The sequence below is a fragment of the Neofelis nebulosa genome, chromosome 2, assembly GCF_028018385.1.
Source record: "Neofelis nebulosa isolate mNeoNeb1 chromosome 2, mNeoNeb1.pri, whole genome shotgun sequence".
Taxonomy (NCBI): Eukaryota; Metazoa; Chordata; class Mammalia; order Carnivora; family Felidae; genus Neofelis; species Neofelis nebulosa.
Genome location: NC_080783.1, coordinates 35,562,334 through 35,588,067, shown reverse-complemented (window position 1 = coordinate 35,588,067; position 25,734 = coordinate 35,562,334). Strand labels below are relative to the sequence as shown.

Genomic DNA, 25,734 nt, shown 5'->3' with positions numbered 1-25,734 from the left:
AGTTTCCATAACCGGAATTGTAGCTGATTCCCCAATCTCTCTGTTATACACCAGCCAGCAGAAAGCCTTGATGTAGAGAGAGCATTGCAATCCACCTGGAAGGGAGAGCCTAGAGGCAGTGCTCCACACAGGTGAAAAAAATTAAGGGAGTAAAATGAGCAAAGAACGGTCCCTGTAATTATCTTCTCTTTCCGTCTGAGAAACCTGTAATAGCCCCATTCCACCCTCGGAGCCAGCTTTTCCTTCCACACACACACAGCTTTTCCTTCCCTTTTGTGTGTGTGTTACACACACAAAAATGTTGTAATTAATCTTACTGGCACCACTACCAAAGAAGATCTTCTTGAGTTAGACTTTGAGGTCAAAGAGAAAGGGAATTGCCAAAGAAATATGTGTGTGTGTGTGTGTGTGTGTGTGTGTGTGTGTGTTCATCTACAAATACAGATCACCATTCAGTTTTGCCACTTCCTCAGATCTCAGAAATTTTCTGTCCTCAATGAAATTCTTCCCTGATTCTCTGTGGATTATAACACTCCAGCTTTAGAAAATGCTTCACACCCAAATCCTAGACATCAAAGCAAAACAAAAACACAACACTTTTTTCTATCAGATTTCACACATCTATAATGGCAAGATTAGATGTGTCCAGAAGATTTAGCTAGTCTAGTCTAATGAAAGGAATTGTGGCTCACAGATCTATCCTAACAAATAGTACCAAATCCAGCTGTCACCTTTGATCCTTCATAGTTCCATAGGTATAATATATATATTCCCCTCCCTCCCCCATCCTTGTTCCCTCTTACAATGTCTCTCTCTTACATACACATACAGGCAGGCATACAATGTCCCATGCAGAAAAATCCATATATGTACTGTTCATGTTTACATGCCTAAACTCCCATTTGAATAAGAAAATCAACCATCCAGATGTTTTCAAATATGATTGTAGACCATTTTGCAGGTGTTGTGATGACTGATCAAAGGTTCCACTTTCATCTATGGCTTATCAACAAAAACTCCTGATTATTTGTCCTTGTACCTCACATGCCATCTGTCTTCACTGTTATAGATCATCAGAAAATAATCCCGTTCTCTTTTCCTAGCAACTCTTAGGAGCAGGAATAAATGAGAATGAAATTCAGGTATTGTTTGCCAGCTATTCGCTTTCTCCCATATGCCAAGTCAGAGAATACAGAATTTACCATTTGCAGGGTGGGGGGTGGGGGCAGGACACCTGGGTGTCTCAGTCGGTTGAGCATCCAACTCATGATTTCGGCTCAGTTCATGTATGATCTCATGGTTTCTGAGTTTAAGCCCTGCATTGGACTCTGTGCTGACAGCACAGAGCCTGCTTAGGGTTCTCTCTCTCTCTTTCTCTCTGCCTCTCTCTCTCTCAAAATAAATAAATAAATATTAAAAAAAGAATTTACCATTTGGGACAGTTATTTAACTGGGAGTATTCAATGGGACAGACACTCTTTGCAGAGCATTTGGGAAGGAGCTGTCTTACTGGGAATTGAGTACGCAGGGTCTAGCCTGTTAGTGTGCCCAAATGCATGTGTTAGTGGCATTAGCATTTGGAAACTTACAAGAATGAAATCCTATTGTTTATAATGTCTGATAATGCATAATAATATATGTGGATTCCTATTTGAAGGGTAATAAAGTTTACATATTGCTAAGCTTTCATCCTGAATCAACAAAATGTAATAGATCTGAATTTATGTTTTATTTAAGACCTAGGTTTAAAAGAAAATGAGGAGAAATCAGAGAATTTTTGGAAGTTATCCCTGAAATGTATCAACTCTAGTTGCACTCATTGTAGCATAAGTCAAAAAGAATATAAGAAAGAGTTTCAGGGGTTTTTGATTGACAAAAAGTGTAAAACATGTAAAGAGGAAGTATATCGATACCTTGGCCTGTCCTGCTGCTAATTTTTGAACCAATCTGTTTGGCCATTTAAGTCATTTATGTTCTATTTCAAAAAGAGATTGAAACTATTAAAGACTTAAGATCTGTCTTCCATAATAATCATGAAAGGTTTAGACCAGATGAGAAGAAAGAAAACACCACTGCTTCTTATTAAGAATACAGATCTTCTCTGAGTGGGTCACTTCACAAAAAAGATTAGACACCAGCAGTAGAAAGCCTAAAGAATTTAGGGAAACAGAAAGATTATGGGCAGTTTTAAGACTCCATTTGATAGAGATCATGAATTTATGGTCATTAAAATTATGGTGAAGGGTTATATATGCATTGATCTGGAAGGCTGTTCATATATTGATAAGTGAAAAAGCCGGTTTAAAAACTGTTATGTACAGTGTTTATGTTTAAATCTGGAATCATTTCTCCTGTTTCTTCCTCGAGTGCTTTGGTATAGTTATGTATATGCAGGAAAGACTCAATAAATGTTTGTTAAATTAACTAGCGGCTAATAAAAGCTTTGGGACAGCAAGGATTGGGATGACAATGCTTAGTTAAAATAGGTATGCTTTTCCTCCTCTCACTATTTTTGACTACCTTTCTTTTACTTAATAAAAAAACACAGTTTGGGTACACACCCATCTATCTTTGTCATTTTTCGTGTCCATATAGTATGAATAAAAGATTTTACATTGTCTTCTAGAGTTATAATATGCTTTTAGAACATATCTAAGACAAATGCTTAGCTTGAAAGCATTTTTACATTCTAAAATGGTATTTATGATTATGGCTGAACGAGAGCATTTCAGCATGGGAGAGAGCATTAAAATAACACATTGAGAAATCAATTTTAAAACTTTAGACTTAATCTTTTCTTCCTTCTTTACAGGGCTTATTCCACTAGAAGCAAGATGGCTGAACTCAATACTCATGTGAATGTCAAGGAAAAGGTACGATATATTTCTGTATTGGCTTATAGAAACTTCACAAACTGGATAATGTAGTCTCCAGCTAGTAAAAATTCAATTGCAGTGGAAGAAGAGAAAAGTGGTTTTGGGGGATACATAGTAAGTTTGACATGCTAGCAAACCATTCAACAGGGGCACCTGGATGGCTCAGTTGGTTGAGCATCTGACTTCGGCTCAGGTCATGATCTCACAGTTCGTGAGTTCGAGGCCCACATTGGGCTACGTGCTGACAGCTCAGAGCCTGGAACCTGCTTCAGATTCTGTGTCTCCATCTCCCTGCCCCTCCCCCATTCGCTCTCTGTCTCTCAAAAATAAATTTAAAAAATATTTTTAAAAAAACATTCAACAGAAAGAATCATAAGGAACATTTACTAAATGTGTGTTAACGCATATTACATTCACTTTCTCATTTAATTTTGACCATAACCCCGTGAAGTTAATACTGTTGTTATTAACAGAGGGGAGAACAGAGACACAGAAAAGTTAAGCATTAGCCTCAATTTACATAGCTAGTAAGCTACAAAGCTGGGATTTGAACCCGGGTAGTGCCATTCTACAGCTCATACTCTTAGCCACATTCTGGGTTACATCTGAGGGCTGGGGTATTATGTTACATCTCCAGAAATGGCCTCATACAGAGATGTCCATAGCATTACCTAGTGGTCCTGCTGGATAACCTATAAAGTTTCTTTCAGCTGGAAGTTCATGACTCTGAAAATCCCCCTTCTCGTTATTTGTTGGAGGCTGATTACACTTCAAAGCCCTTCCAAGTCTTGTCCACCTCTGCGAAGTTTCCTCCCCTTAGGGTCAAAACCCCTCACTTCCTATATATGCTACCTTGCACTGTTAGCTCCTCATGATCATGAACCATATGAGACCATGGTATGAGACCACGGAGATAAATTTGTCCAAGCCATTTATCTGGCACTGTAGAGACTGAGGCCCTAGAAGAGATATGTCCATGGTTGTACAGCAGAGTGAGAAGTCCTCTCCACCTTCCACAGGGCTACCTCCCACCTCCACTAGACCATAAACTACTTGAAGGCCAGAGTTTCTCTTTTATCTGCTTGTATCCTCACAGTACCTAAAACATAGTGTGAAGGATGAGAGAAGTAGCACTAATGGAGTCTCCACATTTTTTTCTTTCATTTGGCAAAGACGTGTTGGACTGCTACTTTGTGCCACTGTTCTGGATGCTGGGATAATGGCGCTGAACATGTAGAGGAGGTTCCTGCTCCCATGGAGCTTGCTCTTTAGGACAGAGAAACAGAGAGTCAATAGAGAACATATAATTTCAGATAGTGTAACGATGAGGGTGGCTGTGGGAGGGGGTACTTTAGATGGGGTTGGTCAGGGCAGCCCTCTCAGAGGAGGTGATTCTTGAGCTGAGATGAAGACAAGAAAGAAGCACCATGCAGAGACCTGAGGGCAGATTCCAGAGAGAAAGGCAAAAGCCCTGAGGTGGGCTCAATGGAATGTGTTTGAAGATCAAGTGCTCCCTGTTGCCAGAAAGTAATGGGCAAAGGGATGGGAAGGGGAGATAAGTGAGCACAGCAGGAACCAGTGTTGGTGGGATATTGGCTCTTCATCTGTGTTCCTGGACCTCCATAAGATCCACGGGTGGAATCCAGGGCTTCACAAACTTGCATGAGAAAAAACACATTTTCATCTTCACTCACATCTAAATGAAATTTAGCATCTCCTTTGATTATGAATGCAGGGAAAGGAGAAAACCCACAGTTGCAGCAGGAGTATCTGTGACTTTCATAACTAGAAACCACAGATCTCTTCATGTCAAATTACATTTGCTGCAGACAACCCTGAGATGTTTGTTCCTCACTACTTCAAAATTACGATAGCTATTGAAACGGCCGCCACATTGTGCGATTTGTTGTTAATAGTGTAGCACATATATTACTGTAGCATACGTTTTTTAAATTTTAACTTTATTTCAATATGAATGGTGGTTGCCTTTATACTTATATGTATTTTATTTAAAACATTCTAAGACCCCATAGGTTTCACCAGACCGCCAAAGGGAATCTGTGCCCCAAAAGGTTTAGAACCTGAGAGCCATGTAGGGCTTTATTCAAAGGACAAAAGTAACTGCTGAAAGCTTTTAAGCAGGAGCGTGACTTATGTGGTATTTTTTAGAGCTCACCCTAGCTCTGTCCACTACTGTGCTACCTATTTTACAGATCTTCATATTAAATAACATTCTGAGGACAAGGGGGCTTAAGGTGACGTGACTTGGTCGAAGTCAGACTCTCAGGAAATGTGGAGGAGCAGGGGTTCAGACTGTGCTGTGTCTGGTTCTAAAGCCTGTCCTCTTTCCACTACATTACTGCTTCCCACAGTTTTCCACCAAAATACCCTCAGGGCAGGAGAACAAACTTGTGACCCTAGGTCTCCAAGGACATGGTCAAAACCATTTTCCAGGGGCGCCTGGGTGGCGCAGTCGGTTAAGCGTCCGACTTCAGCCAGGTCACGATCTCGCGGTCCGTGAGTTCGAGCCCCGCGTCAGGCTCTGGGCTGATGGCTCGGAGCCTGGAGCCTGTTTCCGATTCTGTGTCTCCCTCTCTCTCTGCCCCTCCCCCGTTCATGCTCTGTCTCTCTCTGTCCCAAAAATAAATTAAAAACGTTGAAAAAAAAAAATTAAAAAAAAAAAAAAAAAAAAACATTTTCCACAATACATAATTTGTTTGGAGTCTTCATGGGTTACCTTAGATATCAACGCAAATTTTTTAGCCATTGTATTCTGTAATATATTGCATATGTTATTTTAATACAAAATTGTTTTTACTTATTGAGTATTGAACAAACAATAGCAGAAAGACGTGCCCCTTTTATATCATGGCTTCACCTTCTTACTGACTCATAGTCTTAATCTTGGGTGAGACTATGTGTTTCCCTGTTTGAGAAGTTGGGTCTGGCACCAGAGTACCGACCAAAGGTTAGCCCTCTTCTGAATGCCTGTTGATGGATGGGTTGAACAGCTTCTAAAGTTGGGTTATGGGAAGGAAAAGCACTTTAAAGAATCACAGTCATGGTAATTGGTAATTGCAAAACATGGCTAGTTGGATAGAGCGATACTGTAGGCTCAGCCGAAAAAGTGTCTTATTCAAAACAGAGGTGACATCCAGCCAGTAAGGGAAGGAGGCCGATCTGTCAGCACCCCAACCACAGAGGTTCTGTGTGAATGCTCCCTTCATTGGCTTAGACGCCACACCAATCCACTTGTCATGATCAATGTCACATATGCACATGAAGATTAAAAGTAGATGGTGTTTTTGCTATTTCAGTTCAGTAACTTATCAAAACATTGGCATTGTTTTGAAAGAGGGTGATGTTTAAGTTGTAAATGTTATTAATCTGCATGACAATGAGAGTAAGGCCCCTCCAACTCAATTAGTACCTTCCGTCTTCCTATAGCAAAAGGTTAACAGATCTCTCAACTCAATAAAATAAATCATAATGAACAACTGAAAATTCTGTGATCATTTATAATTTTACGTTGATTTATTTTAGTGCATTTATTTCCTTTAGTTATTAGCTTTTATGGCCTTTTTATGATTAGTTTGTTTCTCAATCTGTCACACAGGGCAATGACATTTTAGTTCTGAAAATTAAGAATAATAACAACTGTTTTGTCTTAAATTATAAGCTTTTAGAGACCTGAGAACAGGTGTATGCAGTATTTTTATACAATACCTAGTGGAGCACTGTGGGAAGTTAATACTTAATAAAATCCTTGTGATGAAATGAGTTCATCAGTTACCTCTAGTGGATCCACTGTTGGATGAATTGAAAAGGAGAAGGTACTTTTGAGGCAATCATTTCTGTCCTCAGGCAGCTTTTAGTCCAAAGGAGAAAATAACAGCTTAAGGTGTAATATCCAAGACAACTGAAATTTACAGTTGACACTCTCTGTGTCTATTTTATTTTAAAATATCTTTCTATTATTGGATTATAACTGTAACGATTTAAGTTGGAAATGCCATTGGACTTAAAGTTCAGTCTCCTTTTTTTTTTTTTAATTAATTTAATTTTTAAATTTACATCCAGGTTAGCATAAAGTGCAACAATGATTTCAGGAGTAGATTCCTTAATGCCCCTTACCCATTAGCCCATCTCCCCTCCCACAACCCCTCCAGCAAGCCTCAGTTTGTTCCCCATATTTATGAGTCTCTTCTGTTTTATCCCTCTCCTTGTTTTTATATTATTTTTGTTTCCCTTTCCTTATGTTCATGTGTTTTATCTCTTAAAGTCCTCATATGAGTGAAGTCATATGATTTTTGTCCTTCTCTGGCTAATTTCACTTAGCATAATACCTTCTAGTTCCATCCACGTAGTTGCAAATGGCAAGATTTCATTCTTTTTGATTGCCGAGTCATACTCCATTGTATATATATACCACATCTTCTTTATCCATTCATCCGTTGATGGACATTTGGGCTCTTTCCATACTTTGGCTATTGTTGATAGTGCTGCTATAAACGTTGGGGTACACGTGTCCCTTCGACACAGCACACCTGTATCCCTTGGATAAATACCTAGTAGTGCAATTGTTGGGTCATAGGGTAGTTCTCTTTTTAGTTTTTTGAGGAACCTCCATACTATTTTCCAGAGTGGCTGCACCAGCTTGCGTTCCCATCAAAGTTCAGTCTCCTTAGTGTGACGTACATCCTCTGAGATCTGACCCTGTCTTCTTTTGCACCTTACTTATTGGCACTTCCCCACAGACCCCCTTCACTGCCACCATCCTGACCTCCAATGTTCCTTGCCTGTAGGCCTTAGCAAAAGTCGTTTCCATCTCCTCCTCAGACACCTGGCCCTCATTCACTTCCATTTCAGGAGCCCTTTCAGAGGAATATCTCCTCTCTCTTTCCTCCTGCCCTACCTGAATTCTTTGCCCTTCTCCTTTTAGCTTCAGCAGGGCTCTCTGCATTCTGCTCCAAAACCACTATGCAGATTGCAATGGTTAGCTCTGTCTTCTTGCCATGAGACTATGTGCTCCTTGGGGGCAGGGATTGGGCCCCTCTTATCTTCATATTCTTGGATTTGACACAGAGTTGACCCCCAAATACAGTTAGACAAATGAATGACTAATGAATGAATGAACATGCCTACTTGAATAGTTAAGTTCTTTAGAGACTACATTTCCCATTCATGATATTTTGCAAAATCTCAGGCCTTCTTGAAAACTGAAATATAGGCTAATGGAATTGTCATCTTATTTTAGTACTCTCTTTGCTATTAAATAAAGCAAGTTTTAAATTGCTTCTAAAAACAGAAAGTAGGGTTGCTTAGGTTGACTGACTACCTGTAGTTCTGCAAAAAAGCAGCATCTTCATAAGATGGTTGTCAAATACAGGTGGCTTCAGGAAGGTGTCCTCATAACAAGTGAGGTCCTTTGGTGAGTAAAACTCGTCATATCCTGATGTACCAAAAAAAGAAAAAAAAAGAAATAAAAAAAAAGAAGAACCTAAGAACCCAAAGGAAGAAAAAAACAATCCCCATATCTCACTTTGTTAAGGAAAGATACCCAGGACAAAATTTTTACACTAATCAGGGAACTTATTATTTGGGATATAGTCACTTTTTACAACTCTTTTCTAAATGACATATTTTTTAGGAAGTTCAACACTAGAAACTCATGGATGAGTTAAGGATATAGGGCTTAGTTGTTACTATTATATTATTTCTCATACAAAATACTAGATTATCAAGCTAAATTGACTTATAAAATTTTATATGTAATTGTCAACTAAGAAAAAATTATTAGAACTGACATAGGCAAACTTTTTAGTCAGATATTTTCATGCATTATTATAAATCAGTTTAAATAGAATACAATTCTGCAGTACAATTTGGTGATGGAAAGCAGAGGGGATCCTTGCTTGTAAAATGGGGTTACAAAATATTTGCTGACTGTCCAGTTATGAACTGATATCTAATTCCAACAAAGAGTGATCCCTATGCAACTTTAGGGAACCATGTATGCTTGGGAAGTGATCTCGAGTAAGGTAAGGTTGTGGAGTTTGGAGACAGAGGCAGAGATTATTAGCCCCCCAGTTACTAACTGAGCAGTCTGGAGCAAGTCACCTAACTTTTCTGGGCCTCAGTTTCCTAACCTGTAGATTGGGCATGGTAATAATACCACTTAACAAAGTCAGCAAATACAAATTGAGCTTTATGAGCTCTGAATCATGTAAACTATAAAAGATCTTGGGGAGCTCATCTGTTTATTTTACAACGTAAAAAATGGAAGAGGAGCTCTAATTAGCATTTTTGTCGGGAACTCAAAATATAAACTCACATAGAATTGAGATTAGAAAAAAATAAATAAATAAAAATCCCAAATGAGAAAAAGAACATAAAACTGGACTTGACTTTTTCAAACTTTTATAGCTATTGCTAAGCTTCACAAAAAATAAGTGAGGCTAGAAAACAGAATGGTATGGAAATGGGGAATAGTTTAGTCTAGAATATACTTGTTGGGATATACCACTTATTGTATATAGCTTTTAGAGCTGGTAAAGTTATAGAGGTAAATTGGGTTGTAAACAGTAATCATAGAGAGTCATTAAAATGAAGAAGGAAGAATAGAAGAGCCTCTAGTCCACTGTGGGGACAGAAAGGGGTCATCTCAACATTTCTACAGATGACTGAGGTAGACTGTGTGTCCTAGAGTCTGTCCTCAACAGATGGGCAGATGTCTCATTTTATCTTTTTTTTCCCTGTAACTATCTTGATCTGTGTTTTCACAAAGTACTAAAATATAGTTCAAGGCTTTATGTGGAGTGGAGTATGATCAGAAAAAGCGAAGCATTTGATTAAAGAAATTTTAGCAGGATCAGAGCATCTGTGAAATATTAACTTCATTTAACAGAGAACTCATTTCATAGGATGTGGAATAGTTTTAATGATACACTGTTGTGTTTGTTTTTTTTTAATTCCAGTGTAGTTAACATACAGTATTATATTAGTTTCAGGTGTATGATACACAGTTGTTTTTAAAGACCAAATCACGCAAGCTTTGAGGCAAATCTTAATTTCATAATTTTGTAGGAGTGTTTAAATCAGTTGAGCCCAGTCCTTGAATTCGAACAGCAAAAACACAAACCACACAAACAGCTTCCAAGTTTCACCACAGACAGGTTCTTGTCATCATTTTCTCATAGGAAAGGGTCATTAAATTTCCCTTTCAAAGGAAGGAGAAACATTGACAATAGTTATTGCCTAATGCTTATGTACAGAACTGCTGTTATTGTTGCTTGGCAACCAGAAGAGATTTGACAGGGAGTCTAAAGGAACTGAATGAATAAATGGAAATGTCAGCATCAGTTTCAGGGGATAAGAAGAAATTTACTATTGCAGGATTAGCATCACATTGCTTTTTCTAGGTTACATGATTGGAATTCACAGTGTTTCTGTTCGGCTTCTCCTGCCCCCCTGCTTCCAGCCTTTTGCTATAAAAGGAGCCCCTTTTGCACTATGGTTGAGAGGTATATGTAAACAGAGATGGTTAATGGTAAAATATACAAGAACACACCAAAAATTAAGACTTTGGGCAGCAGGGAAGAAGTTACCTCTGTTGGCAATCTTTGGAATTTATGGGCGCTTCACCAATACCCTAGCTGTTTCTCACAATGATCCTTCATATTAAATTATCCAGTTGGTACAGATTTTTTTAAAAAATGACAAGGCTACAATGGTTTTCTCTCTTCTGACCTTGAGCACTAAAAATCTATCCAGATACGTTAGATTAGGTGAGATGAGATTAGATGGATTCAGCACTTAAAAGTGTGCTGCTTGCATTATTATTAAAGCTTCTCTTTCTCTGTACATCATTTCTCTACAACTTGATTACATGCTCCTTATAAACACAAATGGACTTTTAATTTAGTTGTGTACCCAATGACTCCTGTAATAGCAGTATCATAGACCTTATGCCCCTAAAATATTTGTTAACCAATATAGAGCTAAATAACTGAGCCAAGATTCTGTAATGGAGGTCCTCAGCCATGAGGAAGAAGGGAGGAAAGAGTGGATGATGGCTCCCTCATTTGGGGCAAGCATTAGAATGTCAGAATGTCAGTGGGGAAAGACGGGAGTAATTAGAAAAAGCCTGTTTGTGTTTGTTTGAGTCCTCCAAGAGGTAGATGCCAGATGATTAGAGGAGCAAGAGATTTCTTGGAGGTAGGAGAAGGGAGGGAGTGCTTATAAAAAGAGAGAGGAAGCATGAGCAAGCAGAGAGAGTCTACACACTGCGTGCAGGTCTGGTGTCTTTGAAAGAAGAGAGAGATGAAGGGAAAGTCGGGTAGGAAGAGTCTGAGCTTGGAGTGTGGTTTGAAGGATGTTTCCGCGGAAGGGGAGTCCTGAGGCCAAAGCTGTCGACTGGAAGGGTCCTGTATCCCTTGGGAATGATCTTCCACCACCATCTACCATCACAATCACTGGCTGGGAGCATCCTGTGGGGAGCGTGGCTTGGGTTCAGCTCCACTTCCCGCAGAGAGAGATTTCCATGGTACCACAATATTTGAGCATATAGCAAACATTTATAGTAAAAAATGAAATTGAAATACCTATTTTGAAATTCAATCGTATAAGAGAAAAGCATGAGATTTATATGTTCATTGAAAAGAATTAATAGAAAGTTTGAGAACCATTGTTAATTAGTAAATTAAAATGCAAACTCCAGAATCCTCCTTCCCTTAGCAAGCTGAGCCATACTGCCACTAGTATAGGGGTTCTTAACTTCTTGGACCAATGATGATTTGTGGGTCCCATTTTCTATTAAAAATGTAGTCTATTTGTAACATGTTCATTCTACTGAAAAAACTGTGTGTCCTTTGGTAGACTGTGTAACCTCTCTGGACTTCAGTTTCTTTATCTGCCAAATGAGAGAATTCATGTAGAGGATTTCCAAAACCCTCTCCAACTCTAACGTTGGGTGAATTCATGGTCCTTCCCACCTTATAGGTGTCTTATAAGACTGGAAAAGGGGACTGCGTCGTGGATCAGAGACCATGGAGGCAGTCTTAGCTGTGATACAAATTAGCTGCCTCAATTCAAAAGTAGGACATAACCTCTCTGCTTTCTTGTAAAATAAAGGAATTTGATTAAACCAGCCCTATGCTCCATTTGTTGTTCACTAGTAGGGCATTTCTAATGCCACACTGTCTACAGACCCTTCAGAACTCTGCTTCTCAATCCTTGAAGATAATTACCAGTAAAAATGTATTGAAATGATGATGGGGATCAGTTATATAACTTAAAGTTAACAGTTTTTCTCTTATTGTGGTAAGAACACTTCACATGAGATCTACTCTCTTTAAGCATACAATGTGTTATTGTTGACTGTAGGCACAGTGTCACACAGCACATCCCTCGAACTTAATCGTCTTGCATAACTGAAACTTTATACCTGTTGACAGCAACTTCTCATTTTCTTTTCCCCCAGACTCTGGCCACCCTTGTTGTTACTCTCTGCTTCTATAGGAGTTTGGCTGTTTAGATACATCATATGGTGGAGTCATGCCATATTCGTCACGTGTCTGACTTATTTCCCTCAGCATAATGTCCTCAAAATTCTTCCCTGTTGTCACATATGAGAGGATTTCCTTCTTTTTTAAGGCTACTACTATTCCATTGCAGTACATACCACATTTCTTTATCCACTTATCCATCAGTGGACATTTGTTCACGTTTGGCTTTTTTATTGGCTGAGATTGTAATTTCAGCTCTTCAACTAAGGCTGAATGTGCAAACAAGTTTTAACTTTCTACTGCTTTTAGAGGAAAAGCAAGTGAAACTCATTAAATTATGGGGAAAACAAAATCTAATCAGTCAGATGATAATTTTTACTGATGTTGAAACCAGCCTGTGTGTTTTGACTTGGTCAAACCCATTGGAATTAAAACATAATATGTAGGTGAACAAGTACACTTCCCCCAAAGTGAGTGTTCCTGGTTCCTGTAGTGTTCAGACAGTCTCCTTACTTCATGCCAAATGAAGAAATATCCAAAGTTGATATAATTTAGAGATTAATTTAACTCCTCTATTCTGGTATTGACTAATGGGTAATTAACTTTTTCATTCTGGTATTGATTAACTGGTAATAGTGACTTACATCTCCGTGGTACTCTTTATCTGAAAAGTTCTGTGAATGAGCAGAGGGACAAAAATCCATGGGGAAAGTAGACTTCATTAATTACCTTTTTCCCCCAAAGTGGAGAGCTTAAATTCCAAAGAAAGGGAGGAATGATTTTTACTGACTATTCTAAATTAGAAGCAGAAGATCAATTAAAAGCACCTTACTTTTCTATTCTGATTAAAATCTCAAAACCAAAATTCCCTGTAAAAATAACATTGCCCCCCTTTTTTTGTGTCCTCACTAATAAGTCCAAATGTGGAATTCATCAGAGAAAATAACTAGACAGAATATTTACCCAAGTCCTAACACGGTGTGGGTGTAACAGGCTGGCTGAAAACAGGCTTCCAGTGGGCTCAGGGGCTCACCCTGCCCTAAGTTTTGTGCAAATCTAACTGGCAGTTCTGGGAAAATATGAGGGATCGAGCACAAGTACAGTAAACATGCAGGGAGACACTGAATCTATGCTAGCTAAATGGATAAAATGAAATGTGTATGAAGCTCATTCCTTGTCTCAATGTGGATTACAGGGGCCAGTGCTGCTAACAGCAGCCATTTGATATATATTTTTTAAACCTACAAGTGTCAGATTAAAGGTCAGAATTCTACAATGAAAAATTTATCATGGACTAAATTAAAAGATTTAAGACATTTGGTTATCTGATTTTAATTTGACTATTTCTTTAGATGGGAAAAAAGTCCATGTGAGTATCTCTTGGTCTACAAGTCATCAGGTTATTTCTAGAAATTAGAGAAGTTGTATAACTTTAAGATACCAATTTTCATTTAGTATTATAACAACAGTTAAATTAATTTGCTTTTTCTTCCCTCAAATGTACAGTGACTTTGCAAGGTATAGATCTAGAATTGATGGAAAGAAATCTGGGTGGTGGCGGTTGTTTTCAACCCTTTGAGTAGATTGTATTCTCCAATAGCTATAACAATATTTCTCCCATTGAGAAGTGGGGTCTGTGCCCCTCCCCTTAAAATTAGGTAGGTTTTTGAAACTAGCTGACCAGGACAGTAAAAAGGAGGTAACACTATGTGACTTCTGAAGCTCGGTGGTTCAGCTTTTTTTTTTTTTTTTTTTTTTTTACTAGTGGGGACACCCGTGCTGGTCCCCTGGGCTGCCGTAGAAACAGTCTAACTGTTCTAAGCCCACCATGCCATGGGGAAGCCCAGACTAGCCCACAAGGAGAGGCCACACGGAGAATGCCTGAGATACATAAATACAGAGAGATGCCCAGCCAGACCCCACCTGCACCTGCATTCCTCTGCCTGACTCTACTAGCTCCTCCATCTACATACACGAGACCCCAAGCCGGACCCACTCAGCTGAACTCCTCCCAGATTCGTGACCCACAAAAATGTTGAAAAATTACAGGTTGCTGTTTTTAAACCACAAAGTTTTGGGGTGACTTTTTATGAAGCAGTAGATAACTGGAATGCCCTCTCTAAAAGTAAAACTGTCCTAAACTAGAACTGATATTTTTGAAGTTACAATGATGCGTAAATAATGGAGGTGTGTGGGGCGCCTGGGTGGCGCAGTCGGTTAAGCGTCCGACTTCAGCCAGGTCACGATCTCGCGGTCTGTGAGTTCGAGCCCCGCGTCAGGCTCTGGGCTGATGGCTCGGAGCCTGGAGCCTGTTTCCGATTCTGTGTCTCCCTCTCTCTCTGCCCCTCCCCCGTTCATGCTCTGTCTCTCTCTGTCCCAAAAGTAAATTAAAAAAAAGTTGAAAAAAAAAAATTAAAAAAAAAAAAAAAATAATGGAGGTGTGGGCGGCTAGATAGTGCATTCAGGTAAATGAGTTGATAGGTGAGCAGTTATACCTAAAAGGAGGTCTGTCCCATGCCACTTTCTTTTTCTTCCACACTGCCCCACCCTATCTATGACTTCCCATATCTCTCATTCATGGTTCTCAGAGTCTGGATAGACATTAAAATCACTAAGAAAACAAAAAAAATAATCAATAACCAGGCCCAGATTTAATTGTTGGAGATGGGGCCTGGGTGTAGGAATATTTTTAAAATTCACCAGGTAATTTCAGTTTGCAGTCGGGGCTGAGAACCAATATTTGATGCTGACAGTGCCCAAATCTGTTTTCTTGGCTCAGTTCTTCCTTGGAGCTGCAGATTCAGAGGTTCAGCTGCTCTCTAAGTATCTGGATATGTGGATACCTCAAGAATAGTGCTCCATCTCTACCATGGCTCCTCATCTCTCAGATGACACCGCTATCCACATAAATGTTCAAGTCAGAAACCTGGGTCATCCATATTCCTTTGTCCTCCTCGTTCTTCGCATCTCCTTACACACAAATCAGTCACTTCCTCCCAACTAATTTGTAAGTGAGTTATTCTTTAAACTGCCCCGTCTTGGTCTATTTTCTGTTCCCTGGACACTGCATTAGAATCCTGCCATCCACTTGACCTCCTCCTGCTAATCCACATAGAGACCACAGTGACCTTCTCGAATATGCAAATATCACTCTCCTGAGTAAAACCATTCGATGGCTTGCCCTCAGAATAAGGCTCAAAATTAGAAGATGGCTGGCAGGGCCCTGCACATCTTTGCCCCATGCCTTTCAATCCAGCTTCATCCAAAATCCCCTTCCTTTGAACCTTTAATGCTCCCACAATCCTGGACCATCATTGCTTTGAACGTGCTCCTAGTCACTCTGTCCTGTCCATTAACAGATGTTGTGTGCTTTTCTTGGAACACTCCCATCTCTTCCCCCCTGACCCCTCTGGGTCTTAATCACCCTTCATCCTCAGTTCTCAAGTGGGGGTTTCCCTGACTCTAGATTAGGATAGGTTCTCCTGTTATCAGCACCCAAAGCATCTTTATTTCCCCTTCTGTAGCATTCATCAACCATCTGCCTTCCTACACTATAAACTCCAAAGCTGGTCAAGGAGTGTATCTGTCACCACCTACAGTCCAGCTTTTAGCATAGTCTGTACATTGTGACTGACTGAATGAATAAACAAATGAACATGGATTAGGAGGTAAATATTAGCTCTGAAGGAAGTTCTTGTAGTAATACTCTGGCTTTTGTACTTGGCTCTGGCCCATCCAAATTCAAATCAATTTGGATAAGATATACAAGATCTCAACTAATTTAAAAAATGATGCAAGGTCAGAAGGAATGGCTAATGCAGTCCCTGATTTTGGTGGCGAAAGCAAGGTTCTAAAGGCTAACAGCTGGCTTGGGGGATAGGTCAGAATTTACAGATTGAAATTTAACAAAGGTGAATGCAAAGTCCTACACTTGCATTCTAGTTGGTGCACAAGTACGGAACAGGGGACACTGGTCACAGAAACAACCTAGGGTGTGTTAGCAGCAAAGTAAGCTCCATCTCAGCCAGTAATTGGTGTGGCTCCTAAAAGTGTTTGTGCCATCTTAGATTCCTTTAATGGATAAATGGAGCCCAACCAGGACAGGTGCAGGTCCCACAGTCCTCTGCTCAGATCCAACCACTTCAGGAACAATAAGCTTCTTTTATAGAAGCACATTTCAGTCATACACTTAGAGGAGCTTGGCCAATGTGGTAAAAGCTTGGGAAGCACAGCTGATTTAAAAAAAAAAAAAACTGCTGAAGAACATACATTTACTCTATAACAGATGGAATTCTGGGGCATACTTTTGGTTCCTTGAAAAAAGTGAAGGCCTGGTCTTTAGGAAAAGGATTATATTTACACTCTGGAAGACGAGGACCACGGACTGGAAGTATCTAACATCCTCTCTCTGGCCATATCCTTTTTGTAATGACCTTTCTCAGCCTCTTGCTCTCTTTGACATCTGCTCTGGGGTCTCAACAGGATCTTTCATCCCTCAGCCTCTCCCTACTCCCAGTCCATCCTCCCTCTTCATAGACCACAGATGCCTTGATATGCTACATTTATGATTCTCATGCCCCATATCCCTGAGCTCTAGGATGTCCTAGTGTGTTCCTTAGAGTTTATAACCTTGAATCGTTCCTTTTCTCTGCTCTGGGCTTACTGAACAGTCTAGGGAAAATCATGACAAATCTGCACTATCCAACATTCATGGTTGCTCACTCCTGCTCAGCATTCTTCCACGTATAGAGGCCACTCCCATCACCTTCCCATAAGGCAGCTCTAAGCCTGTTCCCACTTTTTAAGCCCTGAAGCAAGCTCTAACACTCTCACTTAGGAAACAGTCTCCTTACATTTTCCTCTTCACGATCTCAAATTTCCATTATATCTTCACTTTCTTAGAATTTGAGAATGAGAGAGAAGAATCTCCACTCCTTTCCAAACCTTGTTTTTCCACATGGATTTTGATACCGTTTTCCTTCATTTCCTCCAGGACTTTGTTTCAGAATTCACCTCCTGTCTTTCCTCTGCTCAAATCCTTTCTCATTGCCGGCTCCTTCCCTTGGTCAGATAAGCACACTCAACCATTTTGGGGAGATTAATTGTACAGTGATTGTTTTAAGATGGATTGGAGAGAGGAGAAACCAAGCCAGAGAATCCAATCAGAAAGCTTTTTCCAGAGTCCAGGTGAAAAGCAAAGGGAACCTGTTGGGGGTAGTGAAAGAGAGCAGAGAGAACACGTGAAATCAGATGATTTCTTTGTCAAAATGATCCTTGAGCTAGTTGTTATTTATGATTTTGCCTTATTTTCCCACTGTTTTGTCAGTTCCTGGAGGCAAAGACTGTGTCAGATTCATGTCACTTTACCTCACAAAATCTGGCTTGAATGAATAGTTAGAATTCCCTCAAAATATGTGTGTGTGATGGGGGAACAGAATGGTGTATTTTTTTTAAAAGCGATTAGTTGGTGAGCAAGGGAAAGACATCTCCATTTTAAGAAGAAGAACGGTGTAGACCTTCACTCCTCAAATTGTGGCCCATTGTACTAGTTTCCCTTTGTTGTAGCAAATCACCACAAATTTAGTAGCTTTAAATAACATGATTTAATAACATTGATTATCTTACATTGATGGAATTGGAAATCCAGATGGTTCTTATTGGGCTAGAATCAAGATGTTGGCAAGGGCTGTGTTCCTCTCTGGAGGCTGTAGGTGCAGAATTTGTTTTCTTTCCTTTTCCAGCTTCTGGAGGCTGCCTGCACTCCTTGGTCATGGCCCCATTTCATCTTCGGACTTAGCAGTGGCTGGTCAGGTCTTTCTCACATTGCATACTCCGACATTGACTTTCTTCCTCCTTCCACTTAGAAGGATGCTGTGGTTATAGTGGGCCCACTGAGATAATCCGGGATAATCTCCCCATTTCAAAGTCAGCTAACAACCTTAATTCTATGCAATCTTAATTTGTGTGTAACCTAACATATTCATAGGTTCCAGGGGACTGGGGGCATGTATGTCTTTGGGGGCCATTATTATGCCAACCACATCTGCGGACAAGCAGCATGTATATCCCCTGGGAGCTTATTAGAAATGCAGAATTTTGGGCTCTACCCCAAGCATCTGAATCAGATTCTGCATTCTGATCAGATTCCTAGATGATGTGAATGTACTTTAAAGTTTGAGAAGGCACATCTCATTTTTTTCCACCTTCAAGTCTTCATTATTCCTTCTAATCCTGGTTTCCTGCCAAAAAGAAAAAAAAAAGTTAATTTTGATTTGTACCCCTGGTGTTAATTCCCAAAAAGTCAGCCAAGTAGAACATGACAACACCTCATGCATATTTTTTTTTCCGCTGGCAGAAAGTAGATGTTAGAAAAGGCAATTAAATTATAGCATTATCCATGATGCCGGGATACTGGTCTACAAAGAGTATTTTCTTCCTCAAGAAGATTCTTGAGAGAACTGCCTTCATTAGTGTGTGGATATTAGTGGTCCAGCAAGTGAAGCAAAACATACACAGATGAGCTGTGTTTAAGGCATCTCTGAACGGCTCAGCATTTGAGAAATGTGACCAAAGCTGATTATAAAATTCCTTTCAAAGTTGCAAGAATGGCAAACCCATAAATAACTCTGGTTCTCACTGGTGTGCAAAGGAGGTTGCTGGCTGTTTGACTGCTGTCCTTAGGGTAGGGGGTAGGATGGAGCAACAACACTGCAGGCTCCTCAGGGCTAGGACCAGCCATGTACACCACATACATGGTATATAGCCATATACCATCCTCCTGGTACCTAGGAGGCACTCCGTTCACTTTGGGCTGGAATACTTTTTAATCCTGTAATACTTTACACTGAATTTCAGAAACGCACTGGGGGGAAAATGGACAAATAAAACTGTAATATTTCAGTGGCCGTATTACTAGGCTTCCTACTTCCTTTAGTTCATTCAGTTGTACATTCATCGATCATCTTCTGATGCCACCCATTGTTCTAGACCCAGTAGATATGTAAATGTGATCTCTCTCACTCAGGGGCTCATGTCCCAGTGGGACAAATAGTCACATAAGTAATTATGCCAACACAAGTTGCTAGAAGAGGTATGTGAACAAGGCTCATGGGTCTTCTCCGTTCTGTCCTTCACATTCCAACTGGATTTACCTGTAAAGTCATCTGTTTCTCCCTTTTGCCAATTGAATTGATTATTTGGCTTTATTATTCTTGTTTCCAGCCCTGGCTGCTAGTGTTGTGTCTAGCACTTGCTGCTTATTGTAGAAAATGAAACCCTCTCAAACTAGTGCAAGTAAAAGAAGTTATTATAAAGGTCTGGGGTAGGGTCTTATGGGACTTCAAGAAGAGCTAAAGAAGCAGGCAAGGCAGGAAGTGAGGCAGCTCCAGAACAGCCCCTCTTCATCCCTATTTTCTTCTCTCCCTTTGTATGAAAAAGTCCAGACTCCCAAGGCAGAGACTCTGATTAGCCCACCTTTCTTTTCTGCCAGGTTACTTCCTGACCTCAGTGATCTTTGTCACTACATTCTGATTGCTTCCTTCATATTACTCACTTAGTGTGAGTTGCAGTAATACACATTTTAAATTTATATATTCACTTCTCTTTTCCTCTATGCGTTTGTAATGACAGTATCTGTTTCGTTAGTGCTATATCCAGCCACTAGTATGGTACTCGATCACAGAAAGCATTTGGTGAGTAAATAAAGAATGAGCAGGCCGGAAGAGGGGAAGCAGTGATGGGCTTCCTTATGGTACATCAGCTTGCAGGTGAGGGAGGGCTTCAGGAGAGCCTCGGGTCTGCTGACTGCTCAGTGAGGCTGTACAGGAAGGTTCTTAAGGAGAGAGGTATACAAATAAATTTTCACCAGCACCCTAGCCACATATTCTGTCCATTTCAAAGACGTGCCGATTTTTACACCTAGAGGGACCCTTCTCCTTCATGGCCCAGTGTAAATGTGCCAACCCTTTTCTTTTTAAAATTTATTGAGCAGCTAATATGTGCCAAATTCTATATCCAACACTTAACATGCATCATCTCTTTTCATTTTTACTGAGATTCTAGCAGGTCATATCCTCATTTTACAGCTGCAAAACCAAGTTTTGACAGTTTAAACAGTTCATCCAGGGTCCTAGAGCTAGGATGGAGCAGGGCCAAGATTAGAATACAGGTTTGTTTCAATTCAAAGCTCCTAAGACATTTAGCTGTCTCCTCTGTAATCTGCCTTCTCCAGGCAAACTTTACTGGTTCTTTCTCTGGAGTACCACAGTACCTTGTTCATAAAGACAGCACGGGGTTACTATACACTTTCAGGTGCAAACGGTTCTGGCTCCACTGCTACACTGTCCCCTTCAGGGCAGGAACTGTATCTGTTCCCCTCTGTGTTCTCTGTGCCCGTCACTTAGTGGGGGCTCAACCAACATCTGTCTGCTGGGCTGACCTTTGGAATGATAGGCACTTACTATGTTATTTTATATTTTTAAAATTTCACAAAATATGGTAGCTAAAATGATCAGATCTCATAAATATTCCTCCCATCTCTGTTATTGAAATTTAGAGGACATATACACATTCTCCTACCCATATAATGTTTAGGTCACATCACAGTCACCTGACCTCCACCCCCATATTATTGTGGATGGCAAACGCAGAGTGATAGGATGGCCCAAACCTGCTCACAGAATAGGCCTTTGACCCAAAACAGCAGCTAGATACAGCTACACGTTGGCATTGTCTCACTCAGCAAATAGTTGTTAAATACCTACACATGCACATGATCAGTCAGGCGGGGTGGGCATGTTGACTATGCAGAGGTGTCTGAGCGGAGGACTCTTGCCCTCATGCCGCTTACCATCTAGTAAGCACGGCATGTACACACTCAGCATGTAGGGTAGAAGGCGCTAAGTGTAAAGAGACACCTGCTGATAAGAGCCGTGGGAATTGTAAGGAGGCAGGGTGACTTCTGGCAGGGCTAGTGGAGAAGGACCCCACGGAATACGTGGCACTTCAGCTGGACTCTAAGATTCGGACAAGCAGACACCTCTCCTGTCAAGGACAAAGCTCACAGGGGTGGGGGTGGGGAGCCAACACTGGGCAGAGTGAGAGGGGCGTTGGGAAGGGCAGGCTGGAGCTGCTGATGGCCATGAATGCTCAGTTGTAGAGATTTAGCTTTCTTCTCAAGAAAGGGAGTAGAATGGCCATGATTATACTTTAGGAAGTGCAGTCTGGCAGGAACCTCGGAATGAATTTGCAGAGGAGACGCCGGAAGCAGAGAGAGTAGTTATTTTATGTTTATTTGATAATACTGGGTCTCTACTGATCACACAGCTATGTAGGTGGATTGGAAACTTTGGTCAGAGAACCGTTTTTGAAACTCAGACATAGTCTAAGTGACTCATCAGTAAGCCAAGAAGAATTTCTAAGAGTCATCACAGACAGGTTCAAAAAATGCACAGTGTGAATGAGGAAATCTGCTAACAGCTCTTAAAGCAGACAGCGCAAGTCCAGGGGAGGGAGGTTAATGTGGGAAACTGAAACTGAGCAGCGTCTGTGAAAGCCACTCTGCCTGGCTGCTCAGCGCAGGCGAAATGCCAGCAGGGCGGGCCTGAGGCAGAACGGGGCAAAGCCTGCCCGGCCAGATAGAAAGCCCCAGAGAGAGGAAGGCAGGAGAGATTAAACCGCTGAAGGTAAAATCAAAACAACTTCTGAGATGCAAAAGGCGGATTTCTCAATTGCAAACTGAATTTGCCAAAGCAGATTTAAATTAGTAGAAGCCAAACAAGGGAACGATTTGAGAAAGGTAAAGCTGTTGCTAAATGAACCGCTACCTAGCGGTCCCGACGGTCGCCCAGCAGCCTGCACTGCCGCCTGCTCCACCCCTCCTGGACCGCTGTGTTCGTGGCGTGAGAACCCTGGAGGGATGCAGTCAAGTGCAGCTTCAAACCAGCTTGGGCTGTGGCAGTGGAGGAAAGGCTGTATGTCTGAAGCAGCCCCAGAAACAGCCTCTGCGAAACAGTCACTGCAGGCGTGAATTTTATGAGTTCCCCGTATGCAAACTACCATTAGTCACGCATTGATTGATCCATTCCTCCAGGAGCTTCATTTCCAAATGCAAAGGCCGCCTTTCAATACAACCTCACTATAACACTGCCTTTGTCATCCACTCCTTATTTTTAAAGCTATTTCATAATGAGATCTTTTTTTTAGATTTAAATGCTTAGACCCTTTATAACTCTTGCTGCGTCATGAATAGGGACCCTGTGAGGTTCCTGTATTTTTATGTGCACGTATAAGCACGCAGAATTTCTCCATCTTTCTCAAAGACATTTTCATTGGAACGTAGACGTAGTGAATTTATAAATAAGAGGGTGGAAAAACAATACTCCCTTCACATTAGCCAAGCCCTGGGATTAAAGCAAACACAGAGCTTGGCCCAGAAATACAACTAGAATTCAACATTACTATGGAATACCTAAGAATAGGCAGAAATTCTTTTTTCCCATTTCTTTAAAACTTGACATTCCTATCTTAAGTATCTTCCTCTGAGAATTGTGTGCAATATTCATAGTTAGATTTAGTATCAGAACTCAGTTATTGACAATTTTCTTAGGATATGTTCGGAGCTAGAATATATAAAATGACAAGGATAGATGTTTTCTGTATCTGACCGTGGTTTTATTTTTTATTTTTTCCTTTTAAAGAGGAATAGGCAAGTGTTGTATAAACGTCTAAAAAGAAACTGTCCCTATATGCTGTGGTTTATATATTATGTTTTACCTTAATATAATAAAATATGTTTTGCAGAGGAGAGACTGGAAGCAGGGAGAACAGTTATTTTATGTTTGTTCCATAATTCTGGGTCTTTACTGATCACACAACTGTGCAGGTGGATCAAAAGCTTTGGTCTACATGGGGGGGAAAAAGTTACAGAGAGGGAGGGAGGCAAACCATAAGAGACTCCTAAGGACTGAGAACAAACTACATGGAGGGTGAGGAAGAGAGGAAAGTGGGTGATGGGCAAGGAGGAGGACACTTGTTGGGATGAGCACTGGGTGTTGTATGGAAACCAATTTGACAATAAACTATATTTTTAAAAAAGAAATCTTTGGTCTAATGTAATTATAATGCAGTTAATGTAATTAATAACTAATCATTGCATTATTTAGAAGGGTATGGCTGATAAAATAATAATGTAATTTTTAAGGTTTTGTTAATGTTTATTTTTGAGAGAGAGAGAGACACACACACACAAGAGTGGGGGGAAGAGAGAGAGGGAGACATAGAATCTGAAGCAGGCTCCAGGCTCTGAGTTGTCAGCACAGAGCCTGCTGCGGGGCTCAAACCTACAAACTGTGAAATCATGATCTGAGCCGATGTTGGATGCTTAACCAACTGAGCCACCCAGGCACCTCAGAAATTTTATTTATTTTTATTTTTATTTTTTAAAGTTTATTTATTTATTTTCAGAGAGAGAGAGAGGGAGGGGCAGAGAGAGAGAGAGAGAAAGAGAGAGCATCTCAAGCATGCTCCAAGCTGTAAGCGCAGAGCCTGACTGGGGAGGGGGGACCTTGGTCCCACAAACCGTGAAATCATGACCTGAGGTGAAATCAAGAGTCAGGCTCTTAACCAACTGAGCCACCCAGGCACCTCAAGATTTTTGTATAACACTAACCAACCATAGTAGCTTGAAATGTTAGAATTTTATTTAAAAGAACTACATTAGAAGGGTAACATGTAATGTTTATATGTAACTCCAATGCACTGGTAACTATTAAGCCAATTGTATCTGTTGTTGGACACACATTGTTAGTGATTTTCCTGGCTAAATGCAGGTGTTTTTGTTCTTGTTTTTCTCTCAGCTTCTCTTTTTAAAAAAAAAAAGGGAAATGGGGATGTATTGGTCAAAGAGTACAAACTTCCAGTTATGAGAATAACAAGTTCTGGGGATCTAACATACAATATGGTGATTATAGCTAAAAATGCTATATGCTGTACTTGAAGGTTGTTGAGGGTAGATCCTAAACGTCCTCACCACAAAAAAGAAATGGTAATTATGTAATGGAATGGAGGTATTAGCTAATGGTATGGTGGTAATCATTTCTCAGTATATAAATGTACCAAATCAACACCTTGTACATCTTAACTTACACAATAATAGAGAGAGAGATAGAGAGAAAGCTATCTTTCTAACATGATGAATGAATAAGAAAGTACAACTTAACAAAAGAAAGGATAGTTGAGAGATCCTCACATGGCCTTTGCATGGCCTCGTAGGCCGTGCATGATTTAGTCCCTGCCCACCACTGGTCCCTGCTTATATTCTAAAAGCCTCAGCTCTGCCTCCCTCTGTGCCTTACTCCACATTCATACTGTTCCCTCTACCTAAAATGTCTTTCCTCTTACCTCCTACCCATCTCTTCTCACTTGTCCTTCAGATGTTAACATACCTATATAAGGTCAAGTCTCCTTGTCATATGATTGAATGGCATTAATCACAGTGTATACATATATATTTATTTATGTGATCATTTGATCAACACGTACATGCCCCTCTAGTCTGTAAGTTCCAGGAAGTTTGGTGCCTTTGTCACACAATAGGCATTCAAAAAATGTTCACTGAGTGGATTTTTACAGAGGGGAAAGAGAAAAGATGAGAAGGAACCTATATCTGAAGAAGTAAATTTTTTAATATAGAATCTAAAAAAGTAAGAACTATAAAAGGTGAGAATAGAAAAAAAAAAAAGCAAAGGAATCCTGAGACACATACATACAAATACATATATTACATTAGAGTCCTTGGTTAAACCCACATGTTTATGAACGTCAAGATTCAAAACCAGCTTTCTGATCAATAGTGTCAAACCTCTGTAAGTTATGTACTTCCAGCTTGTGCTGTTTTCTCATTATAATCTACGTACTCTCATGTACAGATCTATATGAGATAGGCTGCCTATTTTCTGACATAATTAGGAACTAGGCTATATTTAACTATACTTAACTAAATGTTCTGGTTAGGAGAGTCACATTACACATATCGTACCCATATAATCTGTAGTCCACGAATCTGATTACAGTAAACTGCATGTAACTCTAAAACTCAATTAGCCATAATTTAACCATTGATAAAAACACACAAAGATTGTGCTGTGCTTTCATGATCATCATTATGGCTACCACTTACCTTTGCACCATGAGGACTCTAGAATCTATCAGTAGCAGCTACAATAATCCCCTTGATAGAAAGCTGGGTGAGCTAGGTTTTGCTCAGATAAGTAGAGCATACTGTAGTAATTCCAAGTTCTGTGAGATAGAGGTCCATGAATTCTATTAGTAAAGAATCCATGCTAAATTTAACT

General features: G+C 40.2%; 1 protein-coding gene across 8 annotated transcripts in view; it reads left to right on the top strand.

Annotated features, from left to right (window-relative positions):
- Positions 1–25,734, top strand: part of SPATS2L (spermatogenesis associated serine rich 2 like) — a 166,517-nt gene that overhangs the window by 79,725 nt on the left and 61,058 nt on the right. For all 8 annotated transcript variants that reach the window (XM_058709901.1, XM_058709892.1, XM_058709944.1 and 5 more), the window contains one exon: positions 2,813–2,873. In XM_058709901.1, the coding sequence (XP_058565884.1) occupies positions 2,835–2,873 (39 nt within the window). In that variant the 5' untranslated portion in view covers positions 2,813–2,834. The remainder of the gene's footprint in view (positions 1–2,812; positions 2,874–25,734) is intronic.